The sequence below is a fragment of the Neolamprologus brichardi genome, chromosome 11, assembly GCF_056152115.1.
Source record: "Neolamprologus brichardi isolate AB-2024 chromosome 11, ASM5615211v1, whole genome shotgun sequence".
NCBI classification, from domain to species: domain Eukaryota; kingdom Metazoa; phylum Chordata; class Actinopteri; order Cichliformes; family Cichlidae; genus Neolamprologus; species Neolamprologus brichardi.
The window spans coordinates 6,728,724-6,744,765 of NC_142114.1; the positions used below are offsets into that span (position 1 = coordinate 6,728,724).

Consider the following 16,042-nt stretch of genomic DNA (forward strand, 5'->3'; position numbering starts at 1 on the left):
TGGGAATTGTACTGCAGTCCTTTATAGCTGATGCTGTTCATTTTTCCAGATACAGTTAATGTACCAGTCAGGATGCACCAGCAGTACAAGACCATGTGAAAAAAATTACAGACTTGCAATAATCACACTTACTTAGTCTGCTGGTAAGAGTAGGCTGTGGCGTGATCTCCTGTGTTCTCCACAGGTAAAGGCTGCTGCCCACTGGCGTCCTGTGAGGAGGGGGCAGCTGTCTGTGGAGAGGGGTCTGTCACCACACCCTGAACAGGGGGGGAAAAGCCAGATATTAAGGAACGAAACAAAGCCTTGAAACTTTGGGCAATTATATTAAAGTAGGGACTCCTTTATGGCAGATAGCAAAGGAATCCAAAGAGAAAAATTCAATTAGCATTTTTTTTTAAAGGTGACAGGTTGATCTGGTGCGGTCAGTTTTCAGTCTGTGATTTTAACTTTATCTACTTGTGAACTTGTAAAACAGCTCCTCTGATCTTTGGGGAGGGTTTGGTGTAAATTATTTCTCTCATTGAATTATACGGATTGCCAAAGGCTAAGCAAGACTAATATATCACAAGATATATATGTTTAATCAGCAGTTTTCATTTCAAATGAAAGTTTGCAGGTTGTTTTTGTCCTTACGTCCACTGTGATGGCCGAGGCAGGCACTGCAGTGTACTGGGGAATGTAGGTTCCTTGCATAGGAGCAGCCGCTGCAGCAGGCATGTACTACAGATAAAAGGGGAAGAACACAGACTGTCATTTGTCTTATGATCATTTTACATTTTAGACTGAAAACAGCAGTTTTCCTCTGCTCTAGCGCTTCTACTCTGAGAAAAACACTGAAACTGCAAGTGTACAATTATATTACACATATAACTCAAAGGATAAAACAAACACATGCACACACAGCACGATGAGCTGACTGGCCAAAGGGGAGACTTACAGTGCCTGTTGGGCCCAGAGACAGGTGGTTCATCTGCTGGGTTAGAGGAGCCATTACACTGGAGGGGTGAATAGACAAACTGGGCTCAATGGCAGCAGCTGGAGTGATCACAGCACCCTGGAGTAGAAATGGAAGGATACAAATCCAGTCAGCTTATAGCTAATAACTGTTATTTGGAGTCAAAAGTGATTTGGAGTCACTCAGTGATATTTAATTCAGATGCAGGAATCAATATATGATCAGATGGTGGAGAAAGGAAATTAAATCGGAAGAAATGTGGAGATTAAAAAAGAAAAAAATAAGCTGAGTAAAGAGACAACAGCTTTAAGCAATTTGCAGGCAAACATAACTCAAAGAAAAGGAGGGAAAAAAAGATTCAGAACAACTTTGACATGTTGGTTTAAAAAAACAAAAACAATGCTGAGACCTTAATGGCAAAATTGCTAAAGGGACCTCTGGCTAATATGTCGGTTCCGTGTCGGGCTCGTAGCTTTACTTTGTTTGCCAGCGAGAGACAGAGAGAGGCGTTGAAACAGAACTTATTGTTTCGGAGGAAAACAAACACCGTGTCCAGTTGAGTCTTAATAGCTTACTTACAACTGGGCTCGTCAGGCACTCTGTTTGGCTGCAGTGGTTATCATTATATTTACATGCTTCCATCTCCCGTTTCTGGAAGGTCATTTGCTGAATGATAATTTTTAAAAATATTTCTTCACATCATTATGCGACTGCAAGTAGGGGTGACATGGGCCGCGAGATTGAGACACGGGCATTAGAGCCTCTTAATGTGCGTTTCATTTGGGTTTCCACCTGCGTGGAATTACCAAAAATAGAGAGGGCATAGCCTAACATATGAAACAGGAAAAGACCGCCGTATAATCCATTTATTTCAACCGTATTCTGAATACCACCCTTTTAAACTGTAACGGAATACAGTTACTCATATTTTGTATTTTAAATACGTAACGCCGGTACATGTATTCCGTTACTCCCCAACACTGTTTACAGCTTAAACACATAATTAAGAAAACATCTATAAACTACTGTATAAAGTATAATCTACTAAAGGGTTCTGATCACTCATTTACCTATCAAAGTAAGAAAGTGTAGTGTACAACGTGTTCTAAAGCAATGACACATTGTAGTTTTTTAAGCTGAAGTAAAAAAAATTGCAGCTAGAAGAAGTAGTTACATTTGATGACTGCAAATTGTGCGAGTTTGTACATGAGCAACACAACCAGTCAGCAGGCTTGGCAGCAAGGCTTGACAGAACCTGCTTGTGAATGGAGCAGAGACGCTTTTACTGTAAATCTCTTGAGTGTGAAGGCCTTTGAAGCAGTCTAACACCTTGATGTGCTGAGATCTACTTTTCCAATACAGCTCTGCTACAACTTCAACAGCTCTGTAAAGATTTAATAGGAGACTGTGTGCTCTGGTTATTTGTGATGGATGTTTAACTACACTTCCCATGAGCACAGACAGCATCAGTGGTTATGTATTGGTGCTGCTCTTGAGAGCAGTCAGCACCTCTACAGCTTCAAGTTGAGACATAACGTTAGAAGAACACAAGTATTAAATTTAGGTATTTTAGGCACACGCCTGGCTGTATGGCAGACGACTTAACAGCTTTGAATCTGTAGGGTTTCTCTGGGAGGCTCGCACATAAGCACATACAGTACACACATTTTCAAAGCAAGGAAAGTTCTAGATATCTGAAGTGCTCCCTTTGAATGCATATACAGTCTGACAGAGTTGTTCACAGTTAAGAATCTGTAAGGTAAGATCCTTATGACTGCAGGCTTTACAGGAAAAAACATGCACGCGTGCACACACTGCAAACAAAGATTGTCAGAGCTGTTAACAAAGGTGCAATGCTCTCCTTCCTGACTGCTGTCTTCATAGAGAGATCTGTTTGCAGAACACAGCAGCATGGTTATCAGAAATGCTCTGTAAACACTTTCCTCAGAATTACAAGTGAATGAGACGAAAGCCTACACACACACACACGAACAGATGCATCAACAGATCTACCCTCAAACCTGCACAAAAGCTTTGGCTCATGCAGGTAAATTTACCAGCCAGAATCGTCTTAACACCCGAGCTTTTCAACCATCTAAATAATACGTTCTCTCTTCTAATGAATTCTCATCCTCCGTTTCTCTTTCTTTCACTTCATCCAATCTCACAGCAGGTTTCCAGGCAGAAACAAAAAAATGAAACCCACAATGAGCAGCTGTCTGCTCTGATTTATAGCTCTACAAGTGATCAACTCTCCATCTCTGTATGGGTCTGCACCCGGGCACTATGTATTAGTATGTAATGAGTGCAGTTGTATGTTATGGTGTGCGTGTTTTTAATGCATCAGACGATTTTCCTGGGGTATGCGATAAATGAGCCCACATGACAGTTATTGTTTCCCTGAGGACATGACTTAAAAAAAACAACAAAAACCCCACACAGAATCTACTTCAACTTTGAACTTGCCCTCTCTCCCTCTCCCCTGTCATTTTCCCATTAAAGAAGAGAAGCAGACTGACTGCTGCAGGCAGTCTGAAAGCGTCAAATACACAGTATTAGTGATAATGATACTTGTTTATTGAGAAAACCCCTAAATGCTGTTTTTATGATGGGCGCTCCATGTGCGTGAGAATGCAAAGAGTTTTGAATTGGCATTATTTGTTCTTACTAAGGTGGTGTGCTACAAAGTGCAGATGTTTCTATTATTCTATAAGCTGATTTCCTGAGACCACACCCTCTTTATCTCTGCTTTATCAACACACAAAGTACACTGGATTTTCGGCGTAAAGCCAGACAAGTACTCCTTGGTTCCCGGTTTTATACATGCACCCGCGGGCATGCACCTGTGACAGTTCTGCACACATGGGATCTCGCGGTTAGGAAACAAAACAAAACAAACGTGAGGTATAGAGCTCTATTTGCAAGCCCTGATATTGTACCCTGCCTTTGTCTCCTGCAGAGCTAAAATCCCAGTTCTTTAGATGTCTCATTACAGCCCTCCTCAATAAGCAGCATTGATTGTGTGTGTGTGATTTTTTTTTTTTTTGCGTGGTTTGGCTAATGCATTCATTTCCTGTAGGGGGATTTGTGAGTAATTATGCACAAAGACATCCTCTCACTAATTAAGATGTAAAGACAGGCAGTTCAAGTAATCTGGGCATCCCACCAAGGCGCAGAAATGCACAATCCTTAAGGCAGTGTGTGTACAGGTGTGTTTAATGTGTGTGTACATTAATCAGGCAGTGTGTAGCTACACTGTTGTCTGTCGGTAATCACAGTTGTGTGAACCTCTGCTGCTCCTTTTTTTAATAAAGTAAAGCACATTTGGTTTTTATTTGAAATAACGTCAACCTCATCAGTAGTTTTACAAATGACCATTTAAAAATGCAATTCTTAATCATAAATAATGTATTATTTTAAAGTAATATTTAAAAAACTCTACAAAACATGTAACCTAATGCAAATTTATCATATAAAATACAAATTCCCCTCCTAAAATCCACAGTTTTTTAAAATTATGTTAGCACAGCTGAAAACGATTGTACTGATTACATAAGCAATAAATTTACTTCTGTGTCTGAAACATAAGGGTTCCTGGTTTTGATTACACTCAACATGACTAAAAAAATAACTCAGTTTTCTTGTTTTAAGAAGTAAATGCTATTGCATGAGGCAAACTGAACAATCTGAAATTTTGGTGTTTATGTCAGCATTGTGTAGTATTCTCCGGTGACAGTACAAAGTGGTTAGTTTGAGAAAAAGATCGTTCATAGGTCCTCAACTGGTCACTGCATTAAATGGTTCCTGTAAAACACCAGCCTGCAGGTGATTTTTTTTCTATAGGGAAAAAAATCCCCAAAACACAACACACAAATATTGGGCAGATGTAAGTTTTCAGACATGAAATGATGCTGGAATAGTGTTTGACAGCATCTGCTAAGTGTGGTGGAGGAAATTTGATGGTTTGAGGCTTTGATCGTGTTAAAGTGGGAGATTTGTGCAGCATACAAAAGATCTTGAACAAGAGAAAGGAAGGCTTTCACTGTATTTTGTAGTGCCATACCCTGTGGATACAGCAGGACTGGAGTTGATTTCCAAAGCAGCGCCGACATTCATAGGAACTACTCAGAAAAAGCAGTCAGCTGGTGTTTTGCCTATAATGGAGTGGCCAGCGCAGTCACTGGCTCTTAACTACTGATCTGTTATGGGAACAGAAAAACAGCCAGAGTGCCAAAGGGCTGCAAGGCTGCAAAACTGAGAAAGTACACAGTACAAAATTGTTCCATCAATCAAAAATATGTTTTATCTAATGTCATTAACATCTATTCCTTTTCACTGCAAATCTGTTAGATTAAGTTTTCATGAATTTAAATATCCTAGTTGACCCCAAACCTATGAGCAACAGCGTATGTGCATTTTTAATCCATGAAAACAGCACACAGCATTGATGTTTGTTCTCTTGTTCTAACCTTTTAATTAGACTCATTAATTTCTTTAGCGACCGAGTGTCTCACATTCCAATTTTGGTGCCACAAGCGTTTAAAAATCTCAAAGTAGATGATGGACTGTTAACCACAGGAGGTGTGCGCATGCTCATCTAGCTAAAAGTGTCAATGAGTGCATACCATTTATCAAAGTTACCAGTCATTAACTGCAGTACAGCAGTGAGGAAGCCTCTGCTACCATAGGAACAGACTTAAGCTGCTGTGTCTCTCAGTCTCCCTCCCTGATGCGGCTTTAATTTGTCAAGCTCTTCAGTATCCAGGAAATATAATAACTACCCCTCATCTTTGTTGTCTAACAGGGAATTTGACTATACATAGACAAGGGTGGAGAACAGATGTGCACAGCTCAAACATGCTTTTGCAGCGGCTGTTTTCGTTTCTTTGTTCTCAATATATTCATTGTAATCCCTTCTTTCCTCTTTCCCTGCGCCTCCTTCTTGCCCCTGTCCTCCTTGTCAAATCCGCCGTGTTTATTTATTTATTTTCTCTTTCTCCAAACCATCAATCTCTGCTCAAGCTCACCCTGTCTTTTCCCAAGTCTTAGGAAGTCATATCAAGCGGCCTGCCAAATAATTAGATGGGACATTTGTTTGAAAACACATTTACAGAAGGGTATTATCCCCGCTCAGAGACATAATTTTAATCAGACAAGACAACAGAATGTGTTTAAGATTTGCCAGACAGACATAAAGAGGAAGACGGAAGACAGGGAGAGAGAACAACAGAGGGGGAGCAACAAATTCTGAACACTAAAGATTTTTGCCAACCACGGCGGATACGATTGCAGAAATTTGCACCGCCTTAGGTACCTGCCCCGATAAACCCCTTCACCCCATGAATGACAGAACAAAATCATACAAGGACAGGTGTACAGATAAACCCCCTGAATGTAAGCACATTCATCTCTTACAGGCTACTTTAACAGATACACTATATTGACGAAGGTACTGGGGCACCATTAGAGCTGCAGGAGCTGCTTAACAGTTTTAGTTCTGATGTTGATGCCACAGGCATCAGCACCATGCTCAAATTCAGTGAGCTCTTAAGAACGAGCCAGCATCGACGCGACTAAAAACACCAGAATTGAAACATGAATATTGTTGTTCATATAGTGTATGATATAGACCTTTAAACTATTGTTGAACAAATGTTTAAGAGGAGACAGAAGTTAAATTTTATCTGAAAGACTTCCAAGGTTACTCTTCTGCCTGTGATTTCATAATGCACCGGCCCTGCTACACTGAGAAGTAATCATCTTGTAAGCAGGACTAAGCTTGGACTATTCCACAATTTATATGATATAGCTTCCTAATTCCACTAATTCAATGCAGTACTTTGTCAGATGACAAGATGAAGGCACGGAGATTTTATATTTTATGCTACAATAGTCAGTGAATGTCAGAGAGTCTGAGGCTTTGGACTGTGCTTAGAGCGAAGCCTGTGGAGGCTTAATAACATACAGCGGCTGTATATAGTCCCTGTATCAAAGGAAGGAAAAGCCCACAGTTTGTGTTAAGGTTATGTTTGTGTTTGCCAAAAGAAGAGAGAATTTGTAGGTAAGTGTGGGTTTATAGAGTATGTTGACTGTACACCTACACTCAGAGTCGATTCATGACTCTTCATGTAAATATACAGAATGTGTGGGTGTGTTTTAAAACGTTTTTGCACGTCAATCAAAGCTATGTGTATGAGAGACAAAATGTGAGAGAAAGCTCTAGCCAAGGATGGATGGAAAAGAGCTATAAACACCAAGGGTTGGATTTTACATCACTGCATTTTGCATCATATACACAAAGATGCACTGCTGCTTTTGATATGCAAATTTTATACATCACCATATGAAACTGAGCAGCAGTTACACATGTAAATTGACTTATAGATAAATAATGTGCTTTAAACTAGCCTTCTGGAAACCTGTTTTTGTACATGCAGTTTCATTCAAAACCAGCAGGGAGCAACCTTTTATTACAGATTCTAAAGTGAGTTTCGCCAAGCTCTCTGAGGTCCTTTGAGAAGGCTATTCACAGGCTGATTCAGCAGAGTGGGGCTGGGATTCAGGGTTACAGTTATTTTCCTTCTCTGAACTGGGTTTGGCTCTCAAGCACTTATTGGAAGAATTTCCTTTTATTACTTGGCTTTTCACAGTTTTCGTGATTCATACCAACTTGTCGGTGACCTGTTGTTATTACTAACATTTTCATTCCTGAATTATTAAATACTCATTTGATGAAGAAAAAGGCAGGGCACATTAAATACTGTTATAAAAGCATTTGCAGGCAGTCCTCGAGACCAATACAGCCTATGCTTTAAAAGCTTTTGTAGTTTTTCCTCCCATAAATCCTGCCACTGACATTCACATGAGTAATGAAGCTATTAAACACACACACTGAAAGTTTTAAGACAAAAAGAGTATGCCAGGGAGAAAAACTGACACATGCTGTACACTCAGAGATGACAGGTGTGTGTGTATATATATATACAGTGGGGCAAAAAAGTATTTAGTCAGCCACCGATTGTGCAAGTTCCCCCACTTAAAATGATGACAGAGGTCAGTAATTTGCACCAGAGGTACACTTCAACTGTGAGAGACAGAATGTGAAAAAAAAATCCATGAATTCACATGGTAGGATTTGTAAAGAATTTATTCGTAAATCAGGGTGGAAAATAAGTATTTGGTCAATAACAAAAATACAACTCAGTACTTTGTAACATAACCTTTGTTGGCAATAACAGAGGTCAAACGTTTACTATAGGTCTTTACCAGGTTTGCACACACAGTAGCTGGTATTTTGGCCCATTCCTCCATGCAGATCTTCTCAAGAGCAGTGATGTTTTGGGGCTGTCGCCGAGCAACACGGACTTTCAACTCCCGCCACAGATTTTCTATGGGGTTGAGGTCTGGAGACTGGCTAGGCCACTCCAGGACTTTCAAATGCTTCTTACGGAGCCACTCCTTTGTTGCCCGGGCGGTGTGTTTTGGATCATTGTCATGTTGGAAGACCCAGCCTCGTTTCATCTTCAAAGTTCTCACTGATGGAAGGAGGTTTTGGCTCAAAATCTCACGATACTTGGCCCCATTCATTCTGTCCTTAACACGGATCAGTCGTCCTGTCCCCTTGGCAGAAACACAGCCCCATAGCATGATGTTTCCACCCCCATGCTTCACAGTAGGTATGGTGTTCTTGGGATGCAACTCAGTATTCTTCTTCCTCCAAACACGACGAGTTGAGTTTATACCAAAAAGTTCTACTTTGGTTTCATCTGACCACATGACATTCTCCCAATCCTCTGCTGTATCATCCATGTGCTCTCTGGCAAACTTCAGACGGGCCTGGACATGCACTGGCTTCAGCAGCGGAACACGTCTGGCACTGCGGGATTTGATTCCCTGCCGTTGTAGTGTGTTACTGATGGTGACCTTTGTTACTTTGGTCCCAGCTCTCTGCAGGTCATTCACCAGGTCCCCCCGTGTGGTTCTGGGATCTTTGCTCACCGTTCTCATGATCATTTTGACCCCACGGGATGAGATCTTGCGTGGAGCACCAGATTGAGGGAGATTATCAGTGGTCTTGTATGTCTTCCATTTTCTGATGATTGCTCCCACAGTTGATTTTTTCACACCAAGCTGCTTGCCTATTGTAGATTCACTCTTCCCAGTCTGGTGCAGGTCTACAATTCTTTTCCTGGTGTCCTTCGAAAGCTCTTTGGTCTTGGCCATGGCGGAGTTTGGAGTCTGACTGGTTGAGGCTGTGGACAGGTGTCTTTTATACAGATGATGAGGTCAAACAGGTGCCATTCATACAGGTAACGAGTGGGGGACAGAAAAGCTTCTTACAGAAGACGTTACAGGTCTGTGAGAGCCAGGGATTTTGCTTGTTTGAGGTGACCAAATACTTATTTTCCACCCTGATTTACGAATAAATTCTTTACAAATCCTACCATGTGAATTCATGGATTTTTTTTTCACATTCTGTCTCTCACAGTTGAAGTGTACCTCTGGTGCAAATTACTGACCTCTGTCATCATTTTAAGTGGGGGAACTTGCACAATCGGTGGCTGACTAAATACTTTTTTGCCCCACTGTATATATATATATATAAATAAAGGAGTGAGTGAAAAGGGTTGGAAAATAGAGAACAATAGAGAACAAGACTTTACAAAGCGAGGCTTAAAAACAAAGGAAATGTTGGTTTAAAAACTTACTGTAGGTTGCATAACATATTGTTGATGTGGCATCCAAGATGTACTCTGAACCTGAAGAAAGAGATAGGAAGGGAAGGGAGAAGGAGAGGATGGACACGAGTAGGATGATGCAGAGGGGAGGTCAGGGCGAGATGAGAGGAAAGGAAAGATCAAAAGCAAGATTGTTATAAGTGGGTAAAGAATTGAGGAAGAGAGAACATGAAGAATGACAATTGGAAGACAGAATGACAGGAAGCGAGTGAAAATGAGAAAACCAAAGAAGAGAAGTAAGAAAATTAATCATTATCTCAAGCCTTTACAAGCCAATTTCAGAGCCTCAGTCCCAGCGGCAGCATGTCTTAAAGAATATTAGAGCAGTAACTAAGGGTCCACTATACAGAAAGTTTGTCGTAATTATAAAAGGATATGAAGACCACAGAGAGCAAAACAGTCTTAACAATTACTGCTTCACAGTGAGGGTTTCATCATCAAAGCTCAAGTTGGCCACAAATCATACTTTCATCTTGTTCTCCTTCCGACCGCTCAACTCTAACAAACTGAAGGCAGAAATGAGTCTCTGAGGGTCCCTTTGTCTCATGCATTATTGTTGTATGCACACATCCTGTACCTGCATCTGTATGATCTCTTACCTACGTCTGTCAATGATGAGTTAAAGCAATGAAAGGTAATGTTTTTTCTTTCCCTATAAAGCATGATGCTTTAAGTCACGAGTCTTTGAATTTGGCTTTCTTATAGAGCTCCATCTTGTTTTTGGGTACAGCAGCTGCACTGCCAGCTCTGACATAACTTGATATGGTTTGTGTGTGGAAGAGAACGAGTGCGACACATGACAGCTGAGAGTTAAAAGCAGCATTTGTGCTCAAGAATGGGAGATGGATAGGAAGAGTTCTGCAACGTAAGCCTGCATTTTATCATTTGGTAGACAAAGAATTGCCTTGATTCTACAGAGCTGATAACTTTATTTTAGGTTCATATCTTTGGTTAAGTATGACAAACTCCACCTGTACATCCAGGAATTACTCTACATAGAGTCAGGAATGGGATTTTCCGGTTTTAAGTAGGCCACGGCACTCATCAAACTTCTGAGAGGTTAAACTCACCTGATATGTGGGGACAGGAGAGGCAGCAATGAAGGGTGTGATCGATGTCTGAGCAATCATCCGATTCGTGGAGATGCTGTATGGAGAAGAGTAGAACCTATGAAAGCACAAGACATATACATTTTAATTTTGACTGTCCACATCATCTAACTTCTAATAATCACCTGGGAGGGAACCAAACTCGTGGATTAACAATCCAGAGGTTTCTCTGCAGTTTCAGCTCACCCTACATAACCACATGTAATGCTGAAAATGAGGCTTTTGTCTCAGTTTGTTTTGAACTACCCAGTACACTTCAAGACAACACTGACAAAATGGATCAGACATCATCAAGGCTGTCATGGAAACAATAAATATTGCAGCTTCACTCTATGTAGCACAATCAAAGACATCTTAGAATGAGACTTGACACCGCACCAGACTACACATCATGTTACAAAGGAGTCTGCGCCACTGCTACGCATAATAATGAATTATTACCTTAATGTGTGAGTGGGTGAAATACTTCAGTATTGCTCTTTATGTTTCCACCTACGCACGCCCTACATCCCATCGGTTGCATCTGTAACATCTGCATTTTATAATCTATTCACTTTTCCTACGCCTCTATTTGCCCTTCTCATTTTGATCTCTTTTTCCCCCCATTTCACCCCCTCAGCCCTGCAGCTGTAGAATGCTGTGGCTCGCAGTGCTTTATTTATCATTGTGTACCTAGAGAGGACATGTTTCATCCGCCAAGCCGTGTTGCTGTGCCCGATCGATCCCAAAGTGTCTGTTGACTGAATAATGGAGCCAGTGAGGGGAGGGGAAACCAAGGGCCAGAGACAGAAAGCGAAGCCCTACCCTATCCATCTCTAACACAGCCATGATTGTAGAAAAAAGGTACTTGCCACATATCAAGTGTTTCTCAATCAGGGAAGAAAAAATTACCTGAATAAAAAGACAAACTCATTTTTAATTTACTTTTAAAAGGCAACTTCAAACTACTGTTAGGTCGCTCCATATTATTTCTTAAAATCCGCAGTGAGCACAACATATAGTAATAGCCCATGCACGGAGATGACAATGGGGCTCAGCCAAAGACAGAAAAACCTAGAGGGACTGTGGTGGTAGTCGCCTGCGACACATGCACACATCTCATTTCAAGGGTGAAATGGGTTCCTGAGGTACCCACCTGTTCTGTTATTGCACATTCTGTTTCACATTACATTTGTTCAGTCAGTGACGGCATGAGCAGTTTTGAACCTCAACTGCGAGATGTAAACCGTCAGATATTTTTAAACTATTGCGGCTCAAGGCTTGTGCATGCAGCCGGTTCCCAACTGCCTGCGATAAGCTGCAGAGCGTGATTGTGCTTCTCACAGACATTCAGTCTCCCTGTTGGATTTTTATGCCCTACTTTGTGTGCCGAGGCCTAAGTAGTAGCTGTACATATATAATAGAGACACGCCAGTTATTTGTTCATTTATTTCTTTTAATACAACATGGCTCACTTCTGCTGAACCAGAAAAAGAAACGTAATTCGTGGCAGGTTTGGTTCTAATTCATCTGTGGCTCGATTGCGTGTTTTGTCTACTTTTAACCATGTGCAACAAGCAAACATTAGTCGTATTGTTGCAAAGTGAAAATCAGTACAGCTTCAGAAAGAGCAAAGATCTACAGAAATGGCTAGTATAGATTTCATAGAAAATATATGTGCAAAAGGAAAAAGACTGTTCTGTGAACCCCAGTATTTTGTTTTCTGAATTGTAGCTCTATGGCATCAGAGGTACAGCCTATAATTGGTTCCAGAGTTATGAGAAAACAATATGTACAGTTGGAGTTGGACAGGGATCGATGCTAGGTCCTGAACTTTTCATTTTAATCATGAATGGTAATCGGAATTCAGAAAAAAATCTATATGTACAATTTGCTTATGATATCACTGTCCTGCTAATACGATACATACATTGTTGTTATTGTCAATGAATCAGTCAAATTTAAACAATGGTTTAATGTCAATGGAATAACTTTGAACATACACAAAACAAAATATTTAAGAAATAGCAGTAAAAATGTGAAGTTTGGTGTTATTACCAATGGAACAAAGAAATGGTGGATGGAATCAAATTTCTTGGTGTGATAATAAGGTTTGCAAATAGTCAGACTGATTTTAAACTAACTCCAATTTATTAATGTTTTATTGCCCTTTTAACAACAATGTATTCAGAGATCTCACCAAGTAGTTTTACAGTTTACTATTTATTAATGATGGCTATTCTAAGCTACAACTCACTTTCAAAAATGTCTCCAATTCTTTTTTGCCTGAGAGTAACTGCATATTCCAACTTTAGACATGACATTATATTGCAGGGTTTAAATAAATGTAGATAAGCTGGAGTACAAACTGGAACTTGTTTGTCATGAATGAGAATCAAGAGAAAAACACAATAATGCGGTGCTATGGATCCATCTTTTTCACTGTACAGTTAATAAATGACTTGCATTACAGATACTGTATTACTGTCACTGATGAATACAAATGAGGTGACAGGGCCAGGTTATTCAATGTGGTTTTCTGATTGTGTTTATTGTATTTTCATTAGACTGATGTGTATTGAGAGAGAGAAGCAGAAGGCAGAGGACAGACCCAAGGTTATTGATGTAGGCTATTAGCCCTGAGCAGCCAACTGTCAATGGGGACCCCGGCACCGCTATTTAAACAATGCACTAAACATGTAATTGCAAACAGAACATTATTACAGGACTGAATTTTAAAACCTCTGTGGATCCCTAGTGTGATTTAATGCCCTGTCAGGCGTTTACGCTGAAAAATTACTGAGTGATTTAGTGGTGACCCCAGTGACTTTTCCTATAGATGGAAAAGGGAAGTAAAAAGGGCAAGAAAAAAAGACAGGAGATACACTTAATGGGAGCTAGTAGATTTAGAATAAGCAAAAGTAGGTTAAGATAAGACAAACTATAAGCTTTCCAACAATGTGTGTCTGGCAATGGATGCTTTAAAATAACCCAAAAACAAAACAAAAAAAACCCCTAGTTGTCCTCAAGCTCACAGTGAAACCTGTAATTGATTCATACCTTTCCCCTCTCCTTGGACTGACTTTATTTCTGTCTTTGCCCTCCTCTTGACCCTACTCGGCCCTCCATTTTTATTCAACCCACTTCCCTCCCTGCTTTTTGCCTCTCTAATTAGCTGCATTAGCATTTCACAGTCATTTAGTGCTTCGCCGGAAGGAGCTACGATGACCTCGGAAGAGAGGTTGGAGAGGGCTTACACACAGCAAGCACGCAGATGCTTGCGTGAGAGTGCCCATTTATGCATGCACGAATGAGCACACTCGCACCGAAAGACACCAAAGACGACTGAAAGCAAAGCAGCTGTTTGAAAACAGAATGAATGAGAAGAATTGAGCAATACAAAACAATGTGGACAGGGCAAGAAACAAGTCAAAAACAGTGAAAAGAAAAAGGACTGTATAATTTCAGATGAACTAGAAAAAAAAAGAAAAAAGAAAGAGTGGCTTTAAGGTATAAAGTGGCGGACCAATCTGACAAAAGGAGGAGAAGAACAAGAGTGCAGAGCTGCAGGGAAGCATCTCCAGGGATCACATCACCAGCAGCATTCCTACCAGACAACACCAATCTCCAATTTCCCCCTGAAACAGGCAGGCACTCTGCTCTCCTCAACCAACTTGGGAGCACTGCAGATAGCCTCGGCTGATGAAAGTATTACAGCAGCACTGCAACAACGCCCATCTTCCTGTCTGCAATCAAAACCTACAACTCTGACAGCTTGTATGCATAGGTGCATAAATAAATGCTCCATCTGCATCAGTTAGGTGTAAGAATAAGAGCAAACGCCAGATAGTATTTGTGTTCTGTATCAGTGCAGGTATATGGGTTAATGTGTGTTATGTGTGACCCTCTCGTTTGCATGCAGGTGCTCTTGTGCATATTTCTGCAGGTTGTTGCCATGTTTCAGTGCACTGATCTTAGGAGGATTTTATACTGTCACTCTTGAACAAGCTGCGTGTAACAATGTAAGTAAAAAGTCAAGCTTGGAGACACTCTTTAGATCGAGGTTGTTCGTGCGAGAGGTAAAAGAAAAAAAAACTTTCTACATACCCATTCTGCATCGCTGTGGGGTCATACGTCAACGCCATACCACTCTGGAGAAAGAGAAACACATACACCGACATGTTAAATACATGGCTTGCCTTTTAAACCAATTTGTGTTTGTGGTCTTTATCACATATACAGCTACTCTATACAACTAAATAAACAATAAAGTAGGATATAGCTATTGTACGTTATAATGTGTAATGAACAGAGAAAGCGATGAGAGCGTTGTACAAAAAACAACACAAAATTCAAAAGTGACTGGGATATAAGGACCTACTGAATGAACAATAGATAAATAGTCTAAAGACTCCAAAATAAGCCAGATAAAAGTTCTTATGTACAATAAAATGATTTGGAATAACTGCCTTTGAGCAAAAGAGCCATTTATAAGTGCACTCATTTTATTTAACATGCTCAACAAAATAAAACACATGAAGGTCAGTGAGGGACGATTGTTGCATGTGCTATATGACTATATAAAATTGGTGGGAACAAAATAAGTTCCCAGTTCAAACTGACTAAATTTTAGCAGACTAAAGACAGTGGAACGTTTTAGATTTTCTTTACCCTTTCTCCTTAAAGGTTTTTAAAAGTCAATCTTTATGGTATGAGTTTAACTCCACTATCTGGCCGGGGCTTTTCTGGGTTTACGTGGGTTCTCTCCAGGTACTCTAGCTACCTTCAGTCCACAGACATGCAATTATTGGGGTTAGGTTAATTGGTAATTCTAAATTGCTTCTATGAGTGTGACCCTGATAAGGATAAGTGGAAGAGAATGGATGGATAGAAGTTTTATGGTACTTTATTTTCTTTTACGAAAATCAGTTCACACTATACCATGTTTGATTATCATGAGGAGCATTCAAATAAATAAACAAGACATTAAGAAGTTGCACTACCACCTAAGTCAAATAAATCCACGCTAGTTGGCATTAATGGAGGTAACAGCCCAGCATAGGAGAAAGTTAGAGATGACTAAAAAAGTCCATAAGAAGGCTGTGGCTCAGGAGGTAAGTGACATCTGCTCAGGAGGCCAGTTGTTTGATCCCAGCCTTCTCTGGTCCAAGTTTAAGTGTTTTTGGGATGTGCCCCTGTGGTAAGACTCGACTTATGCGGTCAAAGAAGTGCAGGAGACTGATGCTGTCCAGTGTAGCAAG

The 16,042-nt window shown here is 40.4% G+C and overlaps 1 protein-coding gene across 3 annotated transcripts in view; it reads right to left on the bottom strand.

Moving 5' to 3' along the window:
* rbms3 (RNA binding motif, single stranded interacting protein) overlaps positions 1-16,042 on the bottom strand; it is a 129,939-nt gene that overhangs the window by 2,531 nt on the left and 111,366 nt on the right. For 2 of the 3 annotated variants that reach the window (XM_087848041.1, XM_087848038.1), the window contains exons 8-13: positions 14,889-14,932; positions 10,764-10,860; positions 9,664-9,714; positions 938-1,054; positions 634-720; positions 129-257 (exon numbers count right to left, since the gene is read on the bottom strand). In XM_087848041.1, coding sequence (XP_087704167.1) covers positions 129-257; positions 634-720; positions 938-1,054; positions 9,664-9,714; positions 10,764-10,860; positions 14,889-14,932 — 525 coding nt within the window. Of the gene's footprint in view, positions 1-128; positions 258-633; positions 721-937; positions 1,055-9,663; positions 9,715-10,763; positions 10,861-14,888; positions 14,933-16,042 lie in introns of those variants that run through there. The other variant, XM_087848039.1, reaches the window with a different exon arrangement.